This window comes from Pristiophorus japonicus, chromosome 2 (assembly GCF_044704955.1).
Source record: "Pristiophorus japonicus isolate sPriJap1 chromosome 2, sPriJap1.hap1, whole genome shotgun sequence".
Classification (NCBI taxonomy): domain Eukaryota; kingdom Metazoa; phylum Chordata; class Chondrichthyes; family Pristiophoridae; genus Pristiophorus; species Pristiophorus japonicus.
This window is the reverse complement of record NC_091978.1, coordinates 140,232,114-140,254,687: the sequence shown is the minus strand read 5'-3', so window position 1 is coordinate 140,254,687 and position 22,574 is coordinate 140,232,114. Positions and strand designations below refer to the sequence as shown.

Below are 22,574 nucleotides of genomic sequence, written 5' to 3'. Positions count from 1 at the left end.
GACAAATGTCCTATTCCTATTTCTTATGTACTATAGTACAACAGGAGGGAAATGCTTTCTGAACCCTTCCTATTTTTCTCGTTGCAGTCGAAGCACTCTCACAACAGGAGGGAGCAGCTGTGCACAGGCTGGGAGTTGCCTCAAATACTAGAACTGAATGATGTTGAGGAACAGGTGCCGGCCCGAATTGGAGTAACAGTTCGGGCAGTTGCTGGGGGTTGATGCTGACCCCCCCCCTTTGGGTAGTGAGGGTAAGTAAATGGATAGGGTGCTTGAAGAGACTGCATTGAGTCGTATAATGAAGTGGCAGTGGCTCTTCAAATGAACATGTGAAATGCCACCTTCCTCATGTCACCCTGCCCCTCCCCTGCTGCTAACCACAGGTATGTGTTTTTGTGCTTGCAGAAGATCAGCCACAATCGCGTCAGCCTTCCCGGGATGCATCAAGCTCAGGCCATGGCGGTGATGACGAGCTGCGGACACAACAAACATCACTGAGCCACAGACTCCACCAGTCGCCCCTTCTCAACATTCCTCATTTAGCAGCAATGAGATTTTTGAGGGGTTTGAGTCTTCGGAGGCTCCTGGCCCTAGTCACCTACAAAAACGCAATGCGAGAGGGCAATCTCGCAGGCTAACTCTCCAGAGGGGGCGTCGGCAAAGTCAGTCTGCTCAACGACAGGCAGACATGGAACTGGACTTTGTGGCGATGTCCAGGGAAAACACAACAATGCACCGTGAACTTATGGATGCATTGGGATGGATCCCAGAGAGCATCGACAAGCTTACTGCGACTATTATGGAGGCAGCATCACAGATTGTCAATGTGACTCAGGACTCCAGCATTGCCCACACACACAGGCTGGTGGCCTCGACCAGCGACAGTAGCATTCCAGAGTGTGTGGTGCATGCCTTGAGCATGTTGCAGCATCACTCGAATCGCAGGCACAAGCTACACTTCAGCTTGGTGATGTGATGCGGTCGAAGCCTACTGCTATCCTCTCTGTGTTCCCCACTATCCAACGGGGAAGGGATAGTGCCGAAGACGACCAGCAAGTTGTGGAGACATATTGTACTCCAGATGCTGAGGCCCAGCCCCATCAGAGAGTCAGTGGCTCCCAGGAAATGGAAGGTGCTGTCCTTCCTCAGGATGACAGCATTTCGGCTCCCACCACTGACTCGCCAACCATGCACCATACACGGTTGACAACCCAACCAGGAGTGACTAATTCCGCCGATGATGAGGCGCAGTAATCTTCCAGGCCATGAACTGGTCCAAGGCATCCTCAGACGCCGTCTGCATTGTCTGCCGCCCCTCCCCACCCCCCTCTCCCCGCTAACACAGCAGCCCTCTAGCAGCCTTGCTATAGGCACTAAGGTCTCATTGAGGAGGAACAACAGGCGTGGGAGGAGGCTGACGGGAAGAGGGGGAAAGTGTGTCTAAGAGCCATTAAAGCAGGCACGAGTTTGAGCTCATGTGGAATTGTTCACATTGTCAATTGTTGTATCTTAAGAAATGGGTTAGTTTGCATTGACTTGCTGCAGGAAGAAGTGTTGTGTTTATTTAGTTTTGGTATTATGATTGTATTGTTTTGGGTTGTTGGGAGGGTGGGGGGCATTGTTCATTCCTGATGTTAATAAAAATGTTTCTTGCCATTGATGACGATGATGATGATGATGACTGGTGTCTTGTGTCTCATTGCAGAATTCAGTGTGGATGAGCCGACATGGTGGCACAGAGTCATGAGTCAAAGCTGCAACCCCACCTTCCCCGTTCAAGCAAACCTGTCCATTATGAGCTGGCGACGTAAGACTCTTGCTGCAGCCGATTCTCCACACTACCTCCCCTGTGGTTGTGGCGGATCCGCAATGGGTTCCTTGCCAGACTCGTCTTCCTTGTCCTCCTCCTCCTCAGGTGGCCTTGCAATCCCACTGGCAAGGCCTGGCCCCTCATGATGGCTAAGTTGTGCAGCATGCAGCACACCACAATGAATTCGGAGACCTGTTGAGGGGAGTATTGAAGGCTGCCTCCAAAGCGGTCCAGGCATTGGAAGCGCTGCTTGAGCTCTCCAATTGTCTGTTCGATGATGTTGCGGGTGGCTGCATGGCTCTCATTGTAGTGCTGCTCGGCTTCTGTGGTGGGGTTGCGAAGAGGGTTCATGAGCCAAGTGGCCAGGCCATAACCTTTGTCCCCGATCAGCCAGCCCTGCCTTTATCTTTGTCACTGAAACATTCGAGACACACTGCTCTCACGCAAGATGAAAGCATCACTGTGAGGATGCGCTGTGTATGTTGCAGGCCAGCTATACGTTTAGAGAGTGGTATCCCTTTCGGTCTCTGAAGACCTCTGTGCTGGCTAATGGTGTTCACAAGGCAACGTGTGTGCAATCAATGGCTCCTTGAACCTTGGGGAAGCTTGCAATTCTTCCAAAGCCTAAAGCCCTCGCATTTTGGCTGTTTCTGCTCATTGGGAACTATATGAAGTCCATTCTGCGTGCGCACAGTGCCCTTGTAACTTGGTGAATGCAACAATGTGCAGCGTACTAAGAGATGCCGCTGTCTGGAAGGAGCCGGAGGCATAGAAGGCCATAGCCACAATCACCTTCACCTCGACGGGCAGCGCAGTCCTGTTGGTGCTGGTAGGCTGTCTGTCTGCCTGTAGGAGCTGGCATATCTCTGTCAGCACTTCTTTTTGGAAACACAGCTTTCTAACGCACTGCGCCTCAGAGATCTGGAGGTATGAGCAATGTTCCCTGTAAACCTGTGGGGGGTAAGGCCTCCTCCCCATACATCTGCGACCTTTTCGATTCCATGGCCAACATGGCCAAGAACCCTTCTTCCAGTTTGGAGCCGCCTGCCAATAGCAGCCAGCATGATACACTGGCGAACTAGTATTGTCCCCATTGAAATCTCTCACTGACTTTGTAAGCAAAGTGTCATGGCACATAAAAGTGCCGTTTGCAACTCGGAACCTCACGCAGCGTTCTGTGCACAACCGTAGCAGTCACTGACAACTCCGATATAAGATCCTCCAGCCTCTGTTTAAATATGCCGCCAGTAGCACCTGCTGCACCCTGGGACCACCTGTTTTTTTTCAAGTGTTTCCTGGGGCAGGTGTTAAATGAGGCATTAAGGTCAAAAGTTCCATCCGGGGCGCAAGTGCAGCCTTGCACGACGATTGTCGTCATAATCATGCTGAAAACAGAGGACGGGGCGGTAAGTTTTTGCGCTGTGCAAACCAATAGCCGAATCTTACCGCTAAATCCTGGACGCCCGGCACAACACCCAAAAACAGCATTTAACGCCCTGCCAGGGCACTAACTGAGACAGAATTAGCCGAAAATCCAGAATTAGTCTTTGCAATAGGGCACCCAAAGCTCTGATTATGGCCTAATCATTACCTTGTGAAACTTCATTATTTCTTTACTCTTGTATTCTATGGATCTATTTAGAAAATCCATAATTATCACTTTATCTATTTGCACTTACGTTTTGAAATTCCTACACGTCTCTGTTCAGCACTCCCTTCAGCATTTTGTATTAAGCATACACTCACAATCCTTGATTTCCTCCCAAAATGTAATACTTCGCATTTATATACAAATATGTTCAGATTCAAAGCACGACACAAGAGTTTCCACCATGCAATATACAGGGAAAATGGCTACTATCTGAACAGGAACTGAAGAAGTTATGTTTTTTTTTAATTGCAAGTTTGAGAAATTGTACGTACATTGTTATCCTGGCAGAAATAACAGAGAACAGGAAAGCGTCCTCTGCTCCTGAATTTGGAGCTGCCGACGATAACTGGGGTAGAGGCCGATTTTGGTACGTACAACTCTGCAGGGTATGTATCACAAACCTATGATGGAGAAAAAAAATTAAGAACAGAAATAAAGCACATGCTGCTGATATTGTGACTCTTCATGACCAAATAATTGTAAATGTTTGACAGGAAATTAAAAAGCTGGTTAGGAATAAATCCATCAAGAATTGTTGAGCAAAATTTACATATTACCAGCCCAATCAGCGATCCCTAAAAGATCTCTCCAGAAAAGGTACGTTTTCTGTGGCGGGGAGCAGTTATATAAAGGACACGTTTATTTGTATTGCCAAAATGGCTGCCTTGTCTCTAATTGGCTCTCCATTATCACATGACCTGTTGCTGATTGGTCCCCTTGGAGGATAAGCCACACCCTGAAGTTTCTCTGGAATGTGTCACTGGAACCGCCCAGCCCAAGTTCTGACTGACTTTGCAAATTGTAATTCGATCCATTATGACTTCAGTAGCCAGAGAGGACAGATCTCGAACAACCCAGCAAAAGCCACCAAGTTCCAGCCAAAGTCCCTTACCCCGGAATAAGTGCATCCCTCCCCCAGCTGAAGGCCCTTATACCAGCACGTGCTGCCTCCCCCAGCCGAAGTTCTTACCCCAGTACAAGTGCATGATCTTACACCCACACCCCACCCCCCCTCCCCGCCATAGATGGAGCATTGTGTGTGGGTTACGAATTGTTAACAGGTTTATTGAGTATGAAGTGAATAGTGACAGTGTCGTGACTTCTGGATATCATCCACTCCAACGATATCCCATGTAACACACGCACCGAGCTTTCCGAAAAATTGGGTGTGGGTATAAATGGGGTTGGAAGAACATGATCCATCTTCCCTGAGTTTCCACCCCCCCTTCTCCCGCTTCCCCTTTCTCTCCCCACCTCCCCTCGCTGCCGCCCACAGGCTCTCTCCCCACTGCCCACAAACTCTCTCCCCACCGCCCACAAACTCTCTCCCCACCGCCCACAAACTCTCTCCCTACCGCCCACAGGCTCTCTCCCCACCGCCCCTCTCCACCGCCCACAGGCTCTCTCCCCACCGCCCACAAACTCTCTCCCCACCGCCCACAAACTCTCTCCCCACCGCCCACAAACTCTCTCTCCACCGCCCACAGGCTCTCTCCCCACCGCCCACAAACTCTCTCCCCACCGCCCACAGGTTCTCTCCCCACTGCCCCTCTCCACCGCCCACAAACTCTCTCCCCACCGCCCACAAACTCTCTCCCCACCGCCCACAGGTTCTCTCCCCACTGCCCCTCTCCACCGCCCACAAACTCTCTCCCCACCGCCCACAGGTTCTCTCCCCACTGCCCCTCTCCACCGCCCACAAACTCTCTCCCCACCGCCCACAGGTTCTCTCCCCACTGCCCCTCTCCACCGCCCACAAACTCTCTCCCCACCGCCCACAAACTCTCTCCCCACCGCCCACAAACTCTCTCCCCACCGCCCCTCTCCACCACCCGCTTCTCTCCCCACTGCCAGCAGACTCTGAGGAACAATATGGTCTGTCAATATTGCGGGGCCCCATATCCGGTTCAGAGCCCCAGTTCCAGTTTCGGTTTCAGGCGGGAGACCTTGGGGGCGGAGTCCAGAGGACACAGGCACAGAAGGACAGAAAAAGGACTGTTAGACATAGACATAGAAAATAGGTGCAGGAGTAGGCCATTCGGCCCTTCGAGCTTGCACCGCCATTCAATGAGTTCATGGCTGAATATGCAACTTCAGTATCCCATTCCTGCTTTCTCGCCATACCCCTTGATCCCCCTAGTAGTAAGGACTATATCTAACTCCTTTTTGAATATATTTAGTGAATTGGCCTCAACAACTTTCCGTGGTAGAGAATTCCACAGGTTCACCACTCTCTGGGTGAAGAAATTTCTCCTCATCTCGGTCCTAAATGCCTTACCCCTTATCCTTAGACTGTGATCCCTGGTTCTGGACTTCCCCAACATTGGGAACATTCTTCCTGCAATACTCTTATGAATGACTCCACGAGGTCTATTATTGTACTTGAGCTGTTATGACCTTAGTCCCATTTATTGTAACTCCAGAGTGAGGCACAAGCATGGTGGGCAGCCTTTTTTACTGGGCCCTATGCAGATGACCCTCAGGTCTCCCACCACAGTGCCCTCTGGTGGCACACTTTATGTGACTATATAGTTAGTATACATGGTCGACATACATGACATCACTTCCCCCCAAATTTACTCATACATTGACGGTGACCTGGGCTTTGCTCTTCCTGGTTGACCATTGGAGGGTCGCTTCTGGCTTGGGTGGGTTGTTAGTGAGATATGTTGCCAGTCGAGGTCCCCGTGGTTTCTGGTTGTGAGTCCATGACTACTCCATTCTCCTCCCCACACAGAGATTATGCTAATGGCCCGTTACATGCAAGTTGCATTCAAGTTCATCACATGGGTTTTAATTTACATCTTGGTACATTTGTTGGGTGGATTATAGTTACGGTTTTTGTGCGGTACATTTACATGATCAGTACAGGTATATCAGTACAGGTACACAAGGACAGTCTAGTTCCAACATGGCCGGATGAGATCAGGGTCGTCTAGTGGTGGTGCAGCGCCCCATGCTAGTGGGTCTGTGGGCGAGATTAGCTCATTTTGCTCGAGTTGCCGGAGCTCAGGGCTCTTGCCATTACTCCTCGTGTCGGGCAAGCCCAAAGACAGCTGATGTGTCTGTGACCTCCCTGTCCTTTTCGTCTGCACAGTGTCGCTGCTGCTTCCTGGGAAGTGGTCTGAACGAGTGAGCGTTTCGTTTAAGCGACGATGGGGCTGCCTCATCTTGTCTAGCAGTTTGCAGGGAACTGCTGACTCGCTTTCCTTGAGGGCACCGTTGTGAGCGCTCTCTAGTTTGGGATCCTGGCTGGTCCAGGTCCCGTTCGGAGGAGCTGTTGCGGGTGACCCTTTGCTCTTGGGCATTGCCGTGGTGGCGAATGGGTTTGTGGACTGTGCCTTTTCCACCCGGGTGGTGGGCAACGGTAGCCGACTACGAGCATAGGCGCAGTTTACTGTTTCTGGCCCATGGCGGTTCATGCCATCGGTTGCCTGCAATGTTAAACTGATCTGAGGCAGGGTTTCGCTAACAGTGCCTCTGCTCTCCGGGGATCGTTTACTCTACGGCTTGACTACTTCTGTCAGCTGTGAGGACACTTTATGATACATCGTTCTGGTCCCGGGGACGCGGACTACAGCATTGGTAGCCCGCTGGATCTGTATCCGGCTGTTCGGTGTTCGCCCGCTACACCGGCTGATTACAATTTGCACCTGACATCGCTCAGCAACAATTTCCTCGTTACAGCTGGATTTTTACATTGGTTACCAATTTCAAGCAGTTAATTCAAAAATGGCGGGCTGCTGGTCTCCTTTAAAATGGCCTTACTACTTTTACCCCAATCATCTTCCTTGCGTGGAACCACGTATCGTTGCTCCATTAGCGCTGCACTTCGTGGTTTGGACGCCATCTTTTCCCTGTCCATGATATCAACTGCCGTGATCTTCTTTCCCAGGGATTCAGCCACTGAAACTGGAAGGTGCCCTCGGATCCAATCTTCATTCCCAGGAGTCCTGCCACTGAAACCGGGAAGGTGCGTTCGGGTCGTCTCGGCCGGATCATCGCCACGCAGTTGTGATGAGCGGTCTGTGCCTCGGGGGCTGCGCGGATCTGCTCTCCAGTGCCTGGTCCAACCGAAGGTGGGAGCTTGCTCTGCCTCTGAGCACGGGGGACGTCGGTCGCTGGAGGGATGAAGTCTTCCCCGTTCCAATGAACCTTCCCCATCCATCTTCTTCCAAGTAGTGTTGGTCCATCACCAGAAACAATCCACAATGGTAAATTGTGCACCGCGCCATCATGGGATACACTTACATCTGCACGGCCAACAACTAATATCAGTTCCTTGGAGTAGGTGCGCAGCATTGCCTAAACCAGGACCAGCTTGGGTCATTCAGCTTGATCGTTCCATAGCCTCTCAAAGGCTTCCTGGCTCATTACTGACTTCCATGAAGACTGGAACTCCATTTATCTTGACTTTCATTATCACTGGAGGACAATCTGTGCTGCAGGTATATACTCCATACATTTCGTTCTGGGACTGAGCTGCCTCTCTAGCCATCTCCTCGTAATCTGCGCTGGATTAACAGCCATCTGCTGACTCCTCTTTCACATGGTGAGTTAGATTTTTTGCACATTCGCTGGAGGTGGCCCCGACCCGACACCCGCTTCCCCCCCGACTGACCCGACCCGCGCTCCTGTTCCCCGACCCGATCCCCCCCCCCACTCTCTCTCCCCCCCCCCCCCCCGCTCTCTCTCCCCTCCCTCTCTCCCTCTCTCTCCCTCCCTCCCTCTCCCTCCCTCTCCCTCCCCTCCCTCTCTCTCCCTCCCCCTCCTCCCTCTCTCTCCCTCCCTCCCTCCCCCTCTCTCCCTCCCTCCCTCCCCCCTCTCTCTCCCTCCCTCCCCCCTCTCTCTCTCTCCCTCCCCCCCCTCTCTCTCTCCCTCCCCCCCCTCTCTCTCTCTCCCTCCCCCCCCTCTCTCTCTCTCCCTCCCTCCCCCCTCTCTCTCTCTCCCTCCCTCCCTCTCTTTCTCTCTCTCTCCCCCTCCCACTCAGCGGCACGAATGGCTGCAGAATTCTCTCTGGCTGAAGCACTTTCACACAGGTAGGAAGATGGTTTATTTAATCTTTTCTTGGCTTATAAATGTTTATTCAGGTTGGATTTATTTGTATAATATTTGTAGAAGTATAAATAAGGATTTATTGTCGAATTTAATGAGTTCCCTTCCCCCCCCCCCCCTCCCCCACCTCGTTCTGGACGCCTAATTTGTAACCTGCGCCTGATTTTTTAATGTGTAGAACAGGTTTTTTCAGTTCTACAAAAATCTTCACTGGCTCCATTCTACTTTAGTTTGGAGTACATTTTCAATGTGGAAACTTTCAAATCAGGCGTCAGTGGCCGGACACGCCCCCTTTTGAAGAAAAAATTCTGTTCTAAACTAGAACTGTTCTACCTGACTAGAACTGCAGAAAAAAAAATGTGGAGAATTGCGATTTCTAAAATAGTCCGTTCTCCACCAGTTGCTCCTAAAAATCAGGCGCGAATCATGTGGAAACTTGGGCCCATAGTCTCTGAACTGACATTGACGAGCCCTGTGATTACCTCTGCAATGCCAGCATGGTGCTACTCGACTTAGGTTTGCACCCCTTGGTGGACTCTGAGTTAAAGGACTCGGGGGCCTCTACGCTCTGCCCTGGGCAGATTCACGTTCAACAGTTCTGCCTGTGAAAGGCACCATTCTATTTACAATACTTACCGGGTTTAACATAGAAACATAGAAAATAGGTGCAGAAGTAGGCCATTCGGCCCTTCGAGCCTGCACCACTATTCAATAAGATCATGGCTGATCATTCACCTCAGTACCCCTTTCCTGCTTTCTCTCCATACCCCTTGATCCCTTTAGCCGAAAGGACCATATCTAACTCCCTCTTGAATATATCCAATGAACTGGCATCAACGACTCTCTGCGGCAGGGAATTCCACAGATTAACAACTCTCTGCATGAAGAAGTTTCTCCTCATCTCAGTCCTAAATGGCCTACCCTTTATCCTAAGACCGTGTCCCCTGGTTTTGGACTTCCCCAACATCGGGAACATTCTTCCCGCATCTAACCTGTCCCGTCCCGTCAGAATCTTATACGTTTCTATGAGATCCCCTTTCATCCTTCTAGACTTCAGTAAATAAAGGCCCAGTTGATCCAGTCTCTCCTCATATGTCAGTCCAGCCATCCCTGGAATCAGTCTGGTGAACCTTCGCTGCACTCCCTCTATAGCAAGAACGTCCTTCCTCAGATCAGGAGACCAAAACTGAACCAAATATTCCAGGTCACCAAGGCCCTGTACAATTGCAGTAAGACCTCCCTGCTCCTATACTCAAATCCCCTAGCTATGAAGGCCAACATGCCATTTGCCTTCTTCACCGCCTGCTGAACCTGCATGTCAACTTTCAATGATTGATGAACCATGACACCAGGTCTCGTTGCACCTCCACTTTTCCTAATCGGCCGCCATTCAGATAATATTCTGCCTTCCTGTTTTTGCCACCAAAGTGGATAACCTCACATTTATCCACATTATACTGCATCTGCCATGCATTTGCCCACTCACCTAACCTGTCCAAATCACCCTGCAGCCTCTTAGCGTCCCCCTCACAGCTCACACCGCCACCCAGTTTAGTGTCATCTGCAAACTTGGAGATATTACACTCAATTCCTTCATCCAAATCATTAATATATATTGTAAAGAGCTGGGGTCCCAGCACTGAGCCCTGCGGCACTCCACTAGTCACTGCCTGCCATTCTGAAAAGGACCCGTTTATCCCGACTCTCTGCTTCCTGTCTGCCAACCAATTCTCTATCCACGCCAGTACATTACCCCCAATACCATGTGCTTTAATTTTGCACACCAATCTCTTATGTGGGACCTTGTCAAAGGCCTTTTGAAAGTCCAAATACACCACATCCACTGGTTCTCCCTTGTCCACTCGACTAGTTACATCCTTAAAAAATTCCAGAAGATTTGTCAAGCATGATTTCCTTTTCATAAATCCATGCTGACTTGGACCAATCCTGTCACTGCTCTGCAAATGTGCTGCTATTTCATCCTTAATAATTGATTCCAACATTTTCCCCACTACTGATGTCAGGCTAACCAGTCTATAATAACCTGTTTTCTCTCTCTCTCCTTTTTTAAAAATTGGTGTTACATTAGCTACCCTCCAGTCCATAGGAACTGCTCTAGAGTTGATAGACTGTTGGAAAATGATCACCAATGCATCCACTATTTCTAGGGCCACTTCCTTAAGTACTCTGGGATGCAGACAATCAGGCCCTGGGGATCTATCAGCCTTCAATCCCATCAATTTCCCCAACACAATTTCCCGCCTAATAAGAATATCCTTCAGTTCCTCCTTCTCACTAGACCCTCGGTCTCCCAGTACCTCCGGAAGGTTATTTGTGTCTTCCTTCCTTCGTGAAGACAGAACCAAAGTATTTGTTCAATTGGTCTGCCATTTCTTTGTTCCCCAATATAATTTCACCTGAGTCCGACTGCAGGGGACCTATGTTTGTCTTCACTAATCTTTTTCTCTTCACATATCTATAGAAGCTTTTGCAGTCGGTTTTTATGTTCCCAGCAAGCTTCCTCTCGTACTCTATTTTCCCCCTCCTAATTAAACCCTTTGTCCTCCTCTGCTGAATTCGAAATTTCTCCCAATCCTCAGGTTTGCTGCTTTTTCTGGCCAATTTATATGCCGCTTCCTTGGATCGCACACTATCCTTAATTTCCCTTGTTAGCCACGGTTGAGCCACCTTCCCTGTTTTGTTTTTACTCCAGACAGGGATGTACACTTGTTGAAGTTCATCCATGTGATCTATAAATGTTTGCCATTGCCTATCCACCGTCAACCCTTTAAGTATCCTATTTTAGCCAATTCATACCTCATGCCGTCGAAGTTAGCTTTCCTTAAGTTCAGGACCTTAGTTTCTGAATTAACTGTGTCACTCTCCATCTTAATAAAGAATTCTACCATATTATGGTCACTCTTCCCCAAGGGGCCTCGCACAACAAGATTGCTAATTAGTCCCTTCTTCCAGTCTAGGATGGCCAGCTCTCTGGTTGGTTCCTCGACATACTGGTCAAGAAAACCATCCCTAATACACTCCAGGAAATCCTCCTCCACCGCATTGCTACCAGTTTGGTTAGCCCAATCTATATGTAAATTAAAGTCGCCCATGATAACTGCTGTACCTTTATTGCACACATCGCTTATTTCTTGTTTGATGCTGTCCCCAACCTCACTACTACTATTCGGTGGCCTGTACACAACTCCCACCAGCGTTTTCTGGCCTTTGGTATTCCGTAGCTCCACCCATACCGATTCCACATCATCCAAGCTAATGTCCTTCCTTACAATTGCATTAATTTCCTCTTTAACCAGCAATGCCATCTCGCCTCCTTTTCCTTTCTGTCTATCTTTCCTAAATGTTGAATACCCCTGGATGTTGAGTTCCCAGCCTTGGTCACCCTGGAGCCATGTCTCTGTGATGCCAATTACATCATATCCATTAACTGCTATCTGCGCAGTTAATTCATCCACCTTATTCCGAATACTCCTCGCATTGAGGCACAGAGCCTTCAAGCTTGTCTTTTTAACACACTTTGCCCCTTTAGAATTTTGCTGTAATGTGGCCCTTTTTGTTTTTTGCCTTAGGTTTCTCTGCCCTCCACTTTTACTCTTCTCCTTTCTATCTTTTGCTTCTGCCTCCCTTTTATTTCCCTCTGTCTCCCTGCATAGGTTCCCATCCCCCTGCCATATTAGTTTAACTCCTCCCCAACAGCACTAGCAAACACTCCCCCTAGGACATTGGTTCCGGTCCTGCCTAGGTGCAGACCGTCCGGTTTGAAATGGTCCCACCTCCCCCAGAATCGGTTCCAATGCCCCAGGAATTTGAATCTCTCCCTTCTGCACCACTCCTCAAGCCACGTATTCACCTGAGCTATCCTGCGATTCCTACTCTGACTAGCACATGACACAGGTAGCAATCCTGAGATTACTACTTTTGAGGTCCTACTTTATAAATTTAGCTCCTAGCTCCCTAAATTCGTCTCGTAGGACCTCATCCCGTTTTTTACGTATATTGTTGGTACCTATATGCACCACGACAACTGGCTGATCACCCTCCCTTTTCAGAATGTCTTGCACCCACTCAGAGACATCCTTGACCCTTGCACCAGGGAGGCAACATACCATCCTGGAGTCTCAGTTGCGGCCGCAGAAACGCCTATCTATTCCCCTTACAATTGAATCTCCTATCATTATCGCTCTCCCACTCTTTTTCCTGCCCTCCTGTGCAGCAGAGCCAGCCAGGGTGCCATGAACTTGGCTGCTGCTGTCCTCCCCTGATGAGTCATCCCCCTCAACAGTACCCAAAGCGGTGTATCTGTTTTGCAGGGGTCCTGAGAGTGAGTCATCATCTGCTTGGAGCTGCAGCTTGAGGTCATGAATGCCTGGCTGGTGCTGATGGCCTTCTGCAGAGTGACGGTGATTTCAGCAGACAGTAGCCTCTGAAGAAGGGCCTCATGACCGATGCCAATTACGAAGACGGATCGGCGAGAGATGTGCCGAATTCACACGGTCCTGCCAGCCTCCTGAGATCGGCAGCGTACTTCGCGATTTCCTGGCCCTCGGGGCGGCGGTGTGTATAAAATCGATGCCTGGCCATGAGGATGCTCTCCTTCCGTTTGAGTTGGTCCCGAATTAGCACCGTCAGCTCCTCGTATGACTTGGTCGTTGTTTTCTCTGGTGCATCAAGTCCCTGACGAGGCTGTAGACCGCGGGCCCACAACTGGTCAACAGGATAGCTCTGCGCTTATCTGCCAGCGTGGCCGGTTCATCGCCTACTAGGTCGTTTGCTACGAAATATTGGTCGAGCCGCTCCGTAAAGGCTTCCCAATCTTCACCCTCTGAGAAATTTTCTAATGCACCAACGTTCGTCATTTTTGCGTGAAAGTTCGTAATTTCGTTGCCAGTTGTTATGTCTTTAATACTCTTATGAATGACTCCACGAGGTCTAGTATTGTACTTGAGCTGTTGTGACTTTAGTCCCATTTATTGTAACTCCAGAGTGTGGCACAAGCATGGTGGGCAGCCTTTTATACTGGGCCCTGCATACCTATACAGGTGACTCTCAGGTCTCCCACCGCAGTGCTCTCTGGTGCCACACCTTATGTGACTATACAGTTAGTATACATGGTCTACATAGATGACAAGGACAGTACAAATAGTTGCTCTGTTATATAAAATATTTTTGTGGAGCCAGGAGGAGCATTAATTTTCCTGCAGTGGGTAAAATGTCCGGCTCAATTCCAGTGCACGCAGAATTGCTGTCCTGTCCCCCTCGACTGGCAAGCTTCCTATGTGTGCCACAATTAGGAACGGGCCAGATGCAGCTCGCCAGCAATTACTGAAATTAGACTTGGTCTCTCAGCAAGGACTTTGGGTGGGCGACACGAGCACTTCTCCCATTGCCCACCTGAATTCTGCCCCAAATTAAAATTGACCCCTTCACCTGTGTCTATCCACAGAAGTTGTTGTTTTCATTTTTGTAATTTTGTTGATTTACTATTCAACCTGCTTACTTCATGTTCTCTCATCTGTTTATATATGAGAATATTGGAAAGGATTTACACAGCGAGTTATGATCTGGAATGCACTGCCTGAAAGGGTGATGGGAGCAGATTCAAAAACATTCAATTGGTATATACTTTAAAAGGGAAACGTTGCAGAGCTATGGGGAAAGAACAGAGGAATGCAACTAATTGATAGCTCTTTCCACGAGCTGGCACAGGCACGATGGATTGAATGGCCTCTTTCTGTGCTGTATGATATATATGATAAATACGATATGGGAAGCTTTGACTGGAGAGATTCCTGGGACTCTGCCAAGCAATCTTTCAGGTGAAGAATCAGCTAAAGATACAGCTACCTTCTAAACATGTTTGCTAAATATCTGGTTCTTTATACAACAAGATAAATCTCAACTACTTCACTGACTGCCCTCTCTTATAGTTTGATTTCAGTGCTCGGGTGTAGTGGATTTTGTATGGAATTTTATTCTACTGAACTGTCAACAGCTTCAAGCCTCATTTTATTAAACCTTGGTCTGTAGGGTCAATGCTGCTACATTTAATTTGCTAAAATATTTATAACATCCAGCTTGTGGAAAATCGCGAGAGCTTAAAAAATGTCAGACATGTAATAATTTATATTTCTAAACTTACCCCATAGTCTCTATTTACATGAGAAATTTGCCAAAAGCTATTCGGAACTCCCATGCGGTTGTATTCAGCCTTGAGATCAGTCAGTTTCCAGCCTCGTTCTCTTTCATCCTTTTCTTGCTTTGGGTTAAATGAGAAGCAATACAATTCTTCGTACTTTACTGAAAATGGCACAAAGACAAATCCACTTTAATTTTATGTTGTTCTTCTAGGTTACCCTAACTTTTAACCTATTCAGTGTAATCATAAAATTAATATATCTTCAACTCTACCTAAAAATGTAGGTAAAAACAAAAATGCTACAAACAGTTTAAGTAATAAACAACATTTCTTCCCACACCTACAACATTTTCATATATTTCATCATTTTAATAAGACCAGTTTGCATTTTAAAGTCACAACACAGTATGCATGCTAGGTTGTGATTTATGGAAAATATTACAATATTTTCAATAGGAAAAAATAAGCAAGTACAGCAAGGCAAATCAATATTCATGTAAAGATATCCCCATTCTTAACGAAACTTCTCTTCCATTTACCGTAACTATGGACCAAAACCAATATGGCCTTTCGAGGAGGTTTTCTGAATCTGCACTGTTTAACAGTATATATATATATATAGATATCTGTCCTACAATCCGCAAATATGTTAAAGCATGATATACTGGCCTAGGAATTTATGACTAAAGTAGAGCTATATCACATTAAATGTACCCATCTTAAAGTCTTATTTTTTGTTTAAAATACGATTGTGGGGCTGTCCTGTTGGCATAGTGAGCCAATGCATTGTGTGGTGTTGTACTGAACTATTTTAATCTTATATTAAAAAATGTTAAAAGAAAAACGGAATATGTGGGAAGATTCAATTACATCAAAATCAGTCAGAATACAGATTCAGAAATGTGATAAACACTTGCAGAGAACAGCGTGTGTTTTAGAATGCATGTCCAGATAAGATAGATCCAGGCATACAATCATAATACAGGTTGAACCTCTCTTATTCAGCACCCTCGGGATCAGGCCTGTGCCGGATAAGGGATTTTGCCGGACGAGGGGAGGTCACGTTAAATTAGATGGTACAGGTACTAAGCAAGGGGATATTGGGGCTGGCTGGCTTGGGGCTGGGAGTGCAGCAGAGAGATCGCGGGGAGGGGGAGGGGGGCGCGGTGAATCGCAGGGTCAGGCCAGCGATTGCGGGAGTCGGCAGTAAGGAAAGACTTCAATTTGTTCAGGTTGGAGTGGCCAGGAATGGTGCCGGACGAGGGGTGGTGCCGGATAAGGGAGTCCCAGATAAGGACTGTACTGATAAGGACTGTGAAGCACTACTTGATAGTAACCATAAATTTTGCTCGATATATTTTGCTCTACAGCACAATTGCCCAGTTATAATATGCGCAAATCTGGTTATCCCAAATTACTGCATACAATAGAATTCCAATGCAATCAAATGATCTATGAACATAGAAAACATGGGGTGGGATGGGAAGATGTTCAATATGCTAGACATAGGGTATTAAGCAAGCATTCCAATTTATCTATTGAGATAAAATAAAAGGTCACATTCTGCAGACTAAAGCAAAGATTTCAATTGCGTACCTAGTTTTTCCAATGGAATTACATTTAGATTATCACTCCAAATACAAGCTTCCACTTGCCCCCAATGTGCATTGCAGCAATAACAGAAATTGCAAACAGCTACACTGAAGGACCAGCAGCACGCATAGTAGTGTCAAGCAATCATTAAAATAAATTCTATTGTTACAACTATAACTGAGGTCTTAGGTTTTATTTTGACCGGAAACATCAAGCTACTTGTTTTCTTTTATTTTTGCACAAGCTATTTTTCAATACTACTTTGGTATCCAAATTACAGATCACTTAAGAGAGTTAAAAAAGGAAAAAATAAACTGCAAATACTGGCAGCCTAAAATAAAAGTACAAAATGCTGGAAATACATGGGAGATTACTCAGCATCTGAAAAGTCAGATTAATGCTTCAATGAAGAAAAAGGGACCTCAACATTTCTGGTGGGCCATTAAGCAGCCAGAATTGTAACAGGCCGGGGCTTACGCCTGCCAGTCTACCCTAGTGCTCACCCCATCGAAAATCCTGGGAACGAACCAAGGGAGTGAGCAGTGCACCATTTACGGCCCCACTGTGTGTCCACCTCAGAATTTTGGAATGACACTGTATCTGGGATCTGCCATTCCAGCCAAAGATCCTGACCTTTTTTTTTAAGTTAAGTGAATTGGCATTTTCCACTTCCCTAATGACAATTGATTGCAGGTCAGAAAGTTGAAAGATGGACCCAACGTCTGTCAGTTCTTAAAAATTCATTCATTCCTAGGAAGTGGGCATCGCTGGCAAGGCCAGCATTTATTGCCCATCCCTAATAGCCCTTGAGAAGTTGGTGGTAAATCTTGAACCGCTGCAGTCCATGAGGTGAAGGTACTCCCACATTGTTGTCAGGTAGGGAGTTCCAGGATTTTGACCCAGCGACTATGAAGGAACGGCAATATATTTCCAAGTCAGAATGGTGCGTGACTTGGAGGGGAATTTGGAGGTGGTAGTGTTCCCATGCGCCTGCTGCCCTTGTCCTTCTAGGTGGTAGAGGTCACATGCTGTGTCTGATGTGTATGAATGATGGTTACATGAGTTGAAACTTTAATTTTCTTACTTTATGAAGGAATATATGGTGTGAGTTTTCCTTGTGCCCTAATTGTTTATGCTGATTTTGGCCCCAATTTACAATTGGTCGTACTCCAATGAGAATAGAGCATATCTTGACATTAGAATCATAGGGCTAGACTTTCCCGAGATCCCATCAATGCCCGATTGACTGCCCAGAAAAAAACGCTATCATTTTGTAAGTAATGCTGGTGAAAACTAATCGCCTGCCGAAAAAATGGATCTTGTACCATTATTCTCGGCAGTTAAGGGGAAACTAAGTAAAACGAGCGTTTTTTTTTAAATTTAGCCCAAGGCCGCGGTTGGGCCTAGGGAGGGGGGAAAACTTAAAAAAAGAATTTTCACAAAAAAAAGTTTAAAAATATTGCTAAGACACTTATAAACCTAATCGCCGTTTTACAATTTAAAAAAATTAAAGAATCTTTAACTTACCTTTCTTTGCAGAGTACTCACCTACGGTTCCCTCGATGATCTGGACGGGCTTCCATTGAGGCCAAACTTATGCCCAGCCGATTTTCTCGGCGGTGCACATCGGCGATTTGGTCCCAGTGGGCGTTTTGAGATTTGGGCGATATCACTCAAAAACTAAAGGGAAAACTTTCGCCAGGCAGAAAAACAGCCGAGAAAATCGCCGAAAACCCGCCGAAAATGAAAGGAAAGTTTAGCCTATAGAATGGTTACAGCATGGAAGAAGGTCATTCGGCCCATTGAGCCCGTGCCGACTCTCAGCTACTCCCACTCCCCTGCCCTTTCCCCACAGCCCTGCAATTTTTTTTCCTTCAGATACTTATCCAAAGATAAGATTGAGTCTGCCTCCACCACCCTTTTAGGCAATGCATTCCAGAACCCAAACACTTGCTGAACAAAAAAGTTTTTTCTTACATCGCCTTTAGTTCTTTTGCTAATCACCTTAAAGCTCTGTCCTCTGGTTCTCGACCCTTCTGCCAATGGAAACAATTTCTACTCTGCCCAGACCCCTCATGATTTTTAACACCTCTATCAAAGCTCCTCTCAACCTTCTCTGCTCCAAGGGGAACAAACCCAGCTTCTGCAGTCTATCCACATAACTGTAATCCCTCATTCCTGAAATCATGCTTATAAATCTTTTCTGCGCCTTCTCTAAGGCCTTCACATTCTTCCTAAAGTGTGGTGCCCAGAATTGGAAACAGTATTCCAGTTGGGGCTGCACCAGTGTTTTATACAGTTCATCATAATTTCCACACTTTTGTACTCTATGCCTCTATTTATGAAGCACAGTTTTGGTCTCCCAACTTGAGGAAGTACATTTTTGCTATTGAGGGAGTGCAGCGAAGGTTCACCAGACTGATTCCCGGGATGGCGGGACTGACCTATCAAGAAAGACTGGATCAACTGGGCTTGTATTCACTGGAGTTCAGAAGAATGAGAGGCGGCCTCATAGAAACGTTTAAAATTCTGACGGGTTTAGACATAGAAACATAGAAACATAGAAAATAGGTGCAGGAGCAGGCCATTCAGCCCTTCTAGCCTGCACCGCCATTCAATGAGTTCATGGCTGAACATGAAACTTCAGTACCCCCTTCCTGCTTTCTCGCCATAACCCTTGATCCCCCGAGTAGTAAGGACTTCATCTAACTCCCTTTTGAATATATTTAGTGAATAGACAGGTTAGATGCAGGAAGAATGTTCCCAATGTTGGGGAAGTCCAGAACCAGGGGTCACAGTCTGAGGATAAGGGGTAAGCCATTTAGGACCGAGATGAGGAGAAACTTCTTCACCCAGAGAGTGGTGAACCTGTGGAATTCTCTACCACAGAAAGTAGTTGAGGCCAATTCACTAAATATATTCAAAAGGGAGTTAGATGAAGCCCTTACTACTCGGGGGATCAAGGGTTATGGCGAGAAAGCAGGAAGGGGGTACTGAAGTTTCATGTTCAGCCATGAACTCATTGAATGGCGGTGCAGGCTAGAAGGGCTGAATGGCCTGCTCCTGCACCTATTTTCTATGTTTCTATGTTTCTAACACGCGTTTCAAGCTTTGCTTGATGTTTTGGACTGCCTGTTCTGCCTGGCCGTTAGATGCGGGATTGAACGGGGCAGATGTGACGTGCTTGCATTGTGGATCATGAATTCCTTGAATTCAGCGCTGGTGAAGCACGGCCCATTGTCGCTGATAAGGACATCAGGCAGGCCGTGCGTGGCAAACATGGCTCATAGGCTTTCGATAGTGGCAGTGGATGTGCTTACACACATTATTACACACTCAATCCATTTTCATTAAGCATTACAACAAACAAAAACATTTTGCCTAGAAACAGGCCAGCAAAGTCAACGTGGATCGTAGACCATGGTTTGGAGGGCCATGACCACAACCTTAGCGATGCCTCCCTGGGTGCATCGCTCAGTTGAAAGCAAGTGTTGCATTGGCGCATGCAAGACTCCAAATCTGAGTCGATGCCGGGCCACCACACATGGGAACTGGCTATAGCTTTCATCATTACTATGCCCGGGTAGGTACTGTGTAGGTCGCGTCTAAACGTTTCCCTGCCTTCCCTAACTACGCGATTACCCCACAAAAGACAGTCCGCCTGTATGGACATTTCGTCTTTGCGCTGCTGGAATGGCTTGATCTCTTCATGCATCTCTGCTGGGACACTGGACCAGCATGGAGGACAGAGTTTTTTAAAAGGGACAGTAAAGAATCCTGGCTGGTCCAGGTCCTGATCTGGCGGGCCGTAATGGGTGACTTTTTGTTTTCAATCCATCACCAAGAGCAAGTCTGCAGGCTGTGCCATTTCCACGCCGGTGGTGGGCAATGGTAGCCGACTGAGAGCATCAGCGCAGATCTCTGTGCCTGGTGTGTGGCGAATTACATAGTTATATGCAGACAGTGTGAGCGCCCATAGATTGGGCTAGCCAAACTGGAAGCAATACGGTGGAGGAGGATTTCCTGGAGTGCATAAGGGATGGTTTTCTAGACCAATATGTTGAGGAACCAACTAGGGGGGAGGCCATCTTAGACTGGGTGTTGTGTAATGAGAGAGGATTAATTAGCAATCTCATTGTGCGAGGCCCCTTGGGGAAGAGTGACCATAATATGGTGGAATTCTGCATTAGGATGGAGAATGAAACAGTAATTTCAGAGACCATGGTCCAGAACTTAAAGAAGGGTAACTTTGTAGGTATGAGGCGTGAATTGGCTAGGATAGATTGGCGAATGATACTTAGGGGGTTGACTGTGGATGGGCAATGGCAGACATTTAGAGACCGCATGGATGAAGTACAACAATTGTACATTCCTGTCTGGCGTAAAAATAAAAAGGGGAAGGTGGCTCAACCGTGGCTATCTAGGGAAATCAGGGATAGTATTAAAGCCAAGGAAGTGGCATACAAATTGGCCAGAAATAGCAGCGAACCTGGGGACTGGGAGAAATTTAGAACTCAGCAGAGGAGGACAAAGGGTTTGATTAGGACAGGGAAAATGGAGTACGAGAAGAAGCTTGCAGGGAACATTAAGGCGGATTGCAAAAGTTTCTATAGGTATGTAAAGAGAAAAAGGTTGGTGAAGACAAACGTAGGTCCCCTGCAGTCAGAATCAGGGGAAGTCATAACGGGGAACAAAGAAATGGCGGATCAATTGAACAAGTACTTTGGTTCGGTATTCACTAAGGAGGATACAAACAACCTTCCGGATATAAAAGGGGTCAGAGGGTCTAGTAAGGAAGAGGAACTGAGGGAAATCTTTATTAGTCGGGAAATTGTGTTGGGGAAATTGATGGGATTGAAGGCCGATAAATCCCCAGGGCCTGATGGACTGCATCCTAGAGTACTTAAGGAGGTGGCCTTGGAAATAGCGGATGCATTGACAGTCATTTTCCAACATTCCATTGACTCTGGATCAGTTCCTATGGAGTGGAGGGTAGCCAATGTAACCCCACTTTTTAAAAAAGGAGGGAGAGAGAAAACAGGGAATTATAGACCGGTCAGCCTGACCTCAGTAGTGGGTAAAATGATGGAATCAATCATTAAGGATGTCATAGCAGTGCATCTGGAAAATGGTGACATGATAGGTCCAAGTCAGCATGGATTTGTGAAAGGGAAATCATGCTTGACAAATCTTCTGGAATTTTTTGAGGATGTTTCCAGTAAAGTGGACAAGGGAGAACCAGTTGATGTGGTATATTTGGACTTTCAGAAGGCTTTCGACAAGGTCCCACACAAGAGATTAATGTGCAAAGTTAAAGCACATGGGATTGGGGGTAGTGTGCTGACGTGGATTGAGAACTGGTTGTCAGACAGGAAGCAAAGAGTAGGAGTAAACGGGTACTTTTCAGAATGGCAGGCAGTGACTAGTGGAGTGCCGCAAGGTTCTGTGCTGGGGCCCCAGCTGTTTACATTGTACATTAATGATTTAGACGAGGGGATTAAATGCAGTATCTCCAAATTTGCGGATGATACTAAGTTGGGTGGCAGTGTGAGCTGCGAGGAGGATGCTATTAGGCTGCAGAGTGACTTGGATAGGTTAGGTGAGTGGGCAAATGCATGGCAGATGAAGTATAATGTGGATAAATGTGAGGTTATCCACTTTGGTGGTAAAAACAGAGAGACAGACTATTATCTGAATGGTGACAGATTAGGAAAAGGGAAGGTGCAACGAGACCTGGGTGTCATGGTACATCAGTCATTGAAGGTTGGCATGCAGGTACAGCAGGCGGTTAAGAAAGCAAATGGCATGTTGGCCTTCATAGCGAGGGGATTTGAATACAGGGGCAGGGAGGTGTTGCTGCAGTTGTACAGGGCCTTGGTGAGGCCACACCTGGAGTATTGTGTACAGTTTTGGTCTCCTAACTTGAGGAAGGACATTCTTGCTATTGAGGGAGTGCAGCGAAGGTTCACCAGACTGATTCCCGGGATGGCGGGACTGACCTATCAAGAAAGATTGGATCAATTGGGATTGTATTCACTGGAGTTCAGAAGAATGAGAGGGGACCTCATAGAAACGTTTAAAATTCTGACGGGTTTAGACAGGTTAGATGCAGAAAGAATGTTCCCAATGTTGGGGAAGTCCAGAACTAGGGGTCACAGTCTGAGGATAAGGGGTAAGCCATTTAGGACCGAGATGAGGAGAAACTTCTTCACCCAGAGAGTGGTGAACCTGTGGAATTCTCTACCACAGAAAGTAGTTGAGGCCAATTCACTAAATATATTCAAAAGGGAGTTAGATGAAGTCCTTAC

At 47.2% G+C, this 22,574-nt stretch overlaps 1 protein-coding gene across 1 annotated transcript in view; it reads right to left on the bottom strand.

Annotated features, from left to right (window-relative positions):
* mtmr7b (myotubularin related protein 7b) overlaps positions 1-22,574 on the bottom strand; it is a 277,663-nt gene that overhangs the window by 167,979 nt on the left and 87,110 nt on the right. Inside the window, exons 4-5 of the mRNA XM_070869780.1 lie at positions 14,677-14,834; positions 3,734-3,862 (exon numbers count right to left, since the gene is read on the bottom strand). Coding sequence (XP_070725881.1) covers positions 3,734-3,862; positions 14,677-14,834 — 287 coding nt within the window. The remainder of the gene's footprint in view (positions 1-3,733; positions 3,863-14,676; positions 14,835-22,574) is intronic.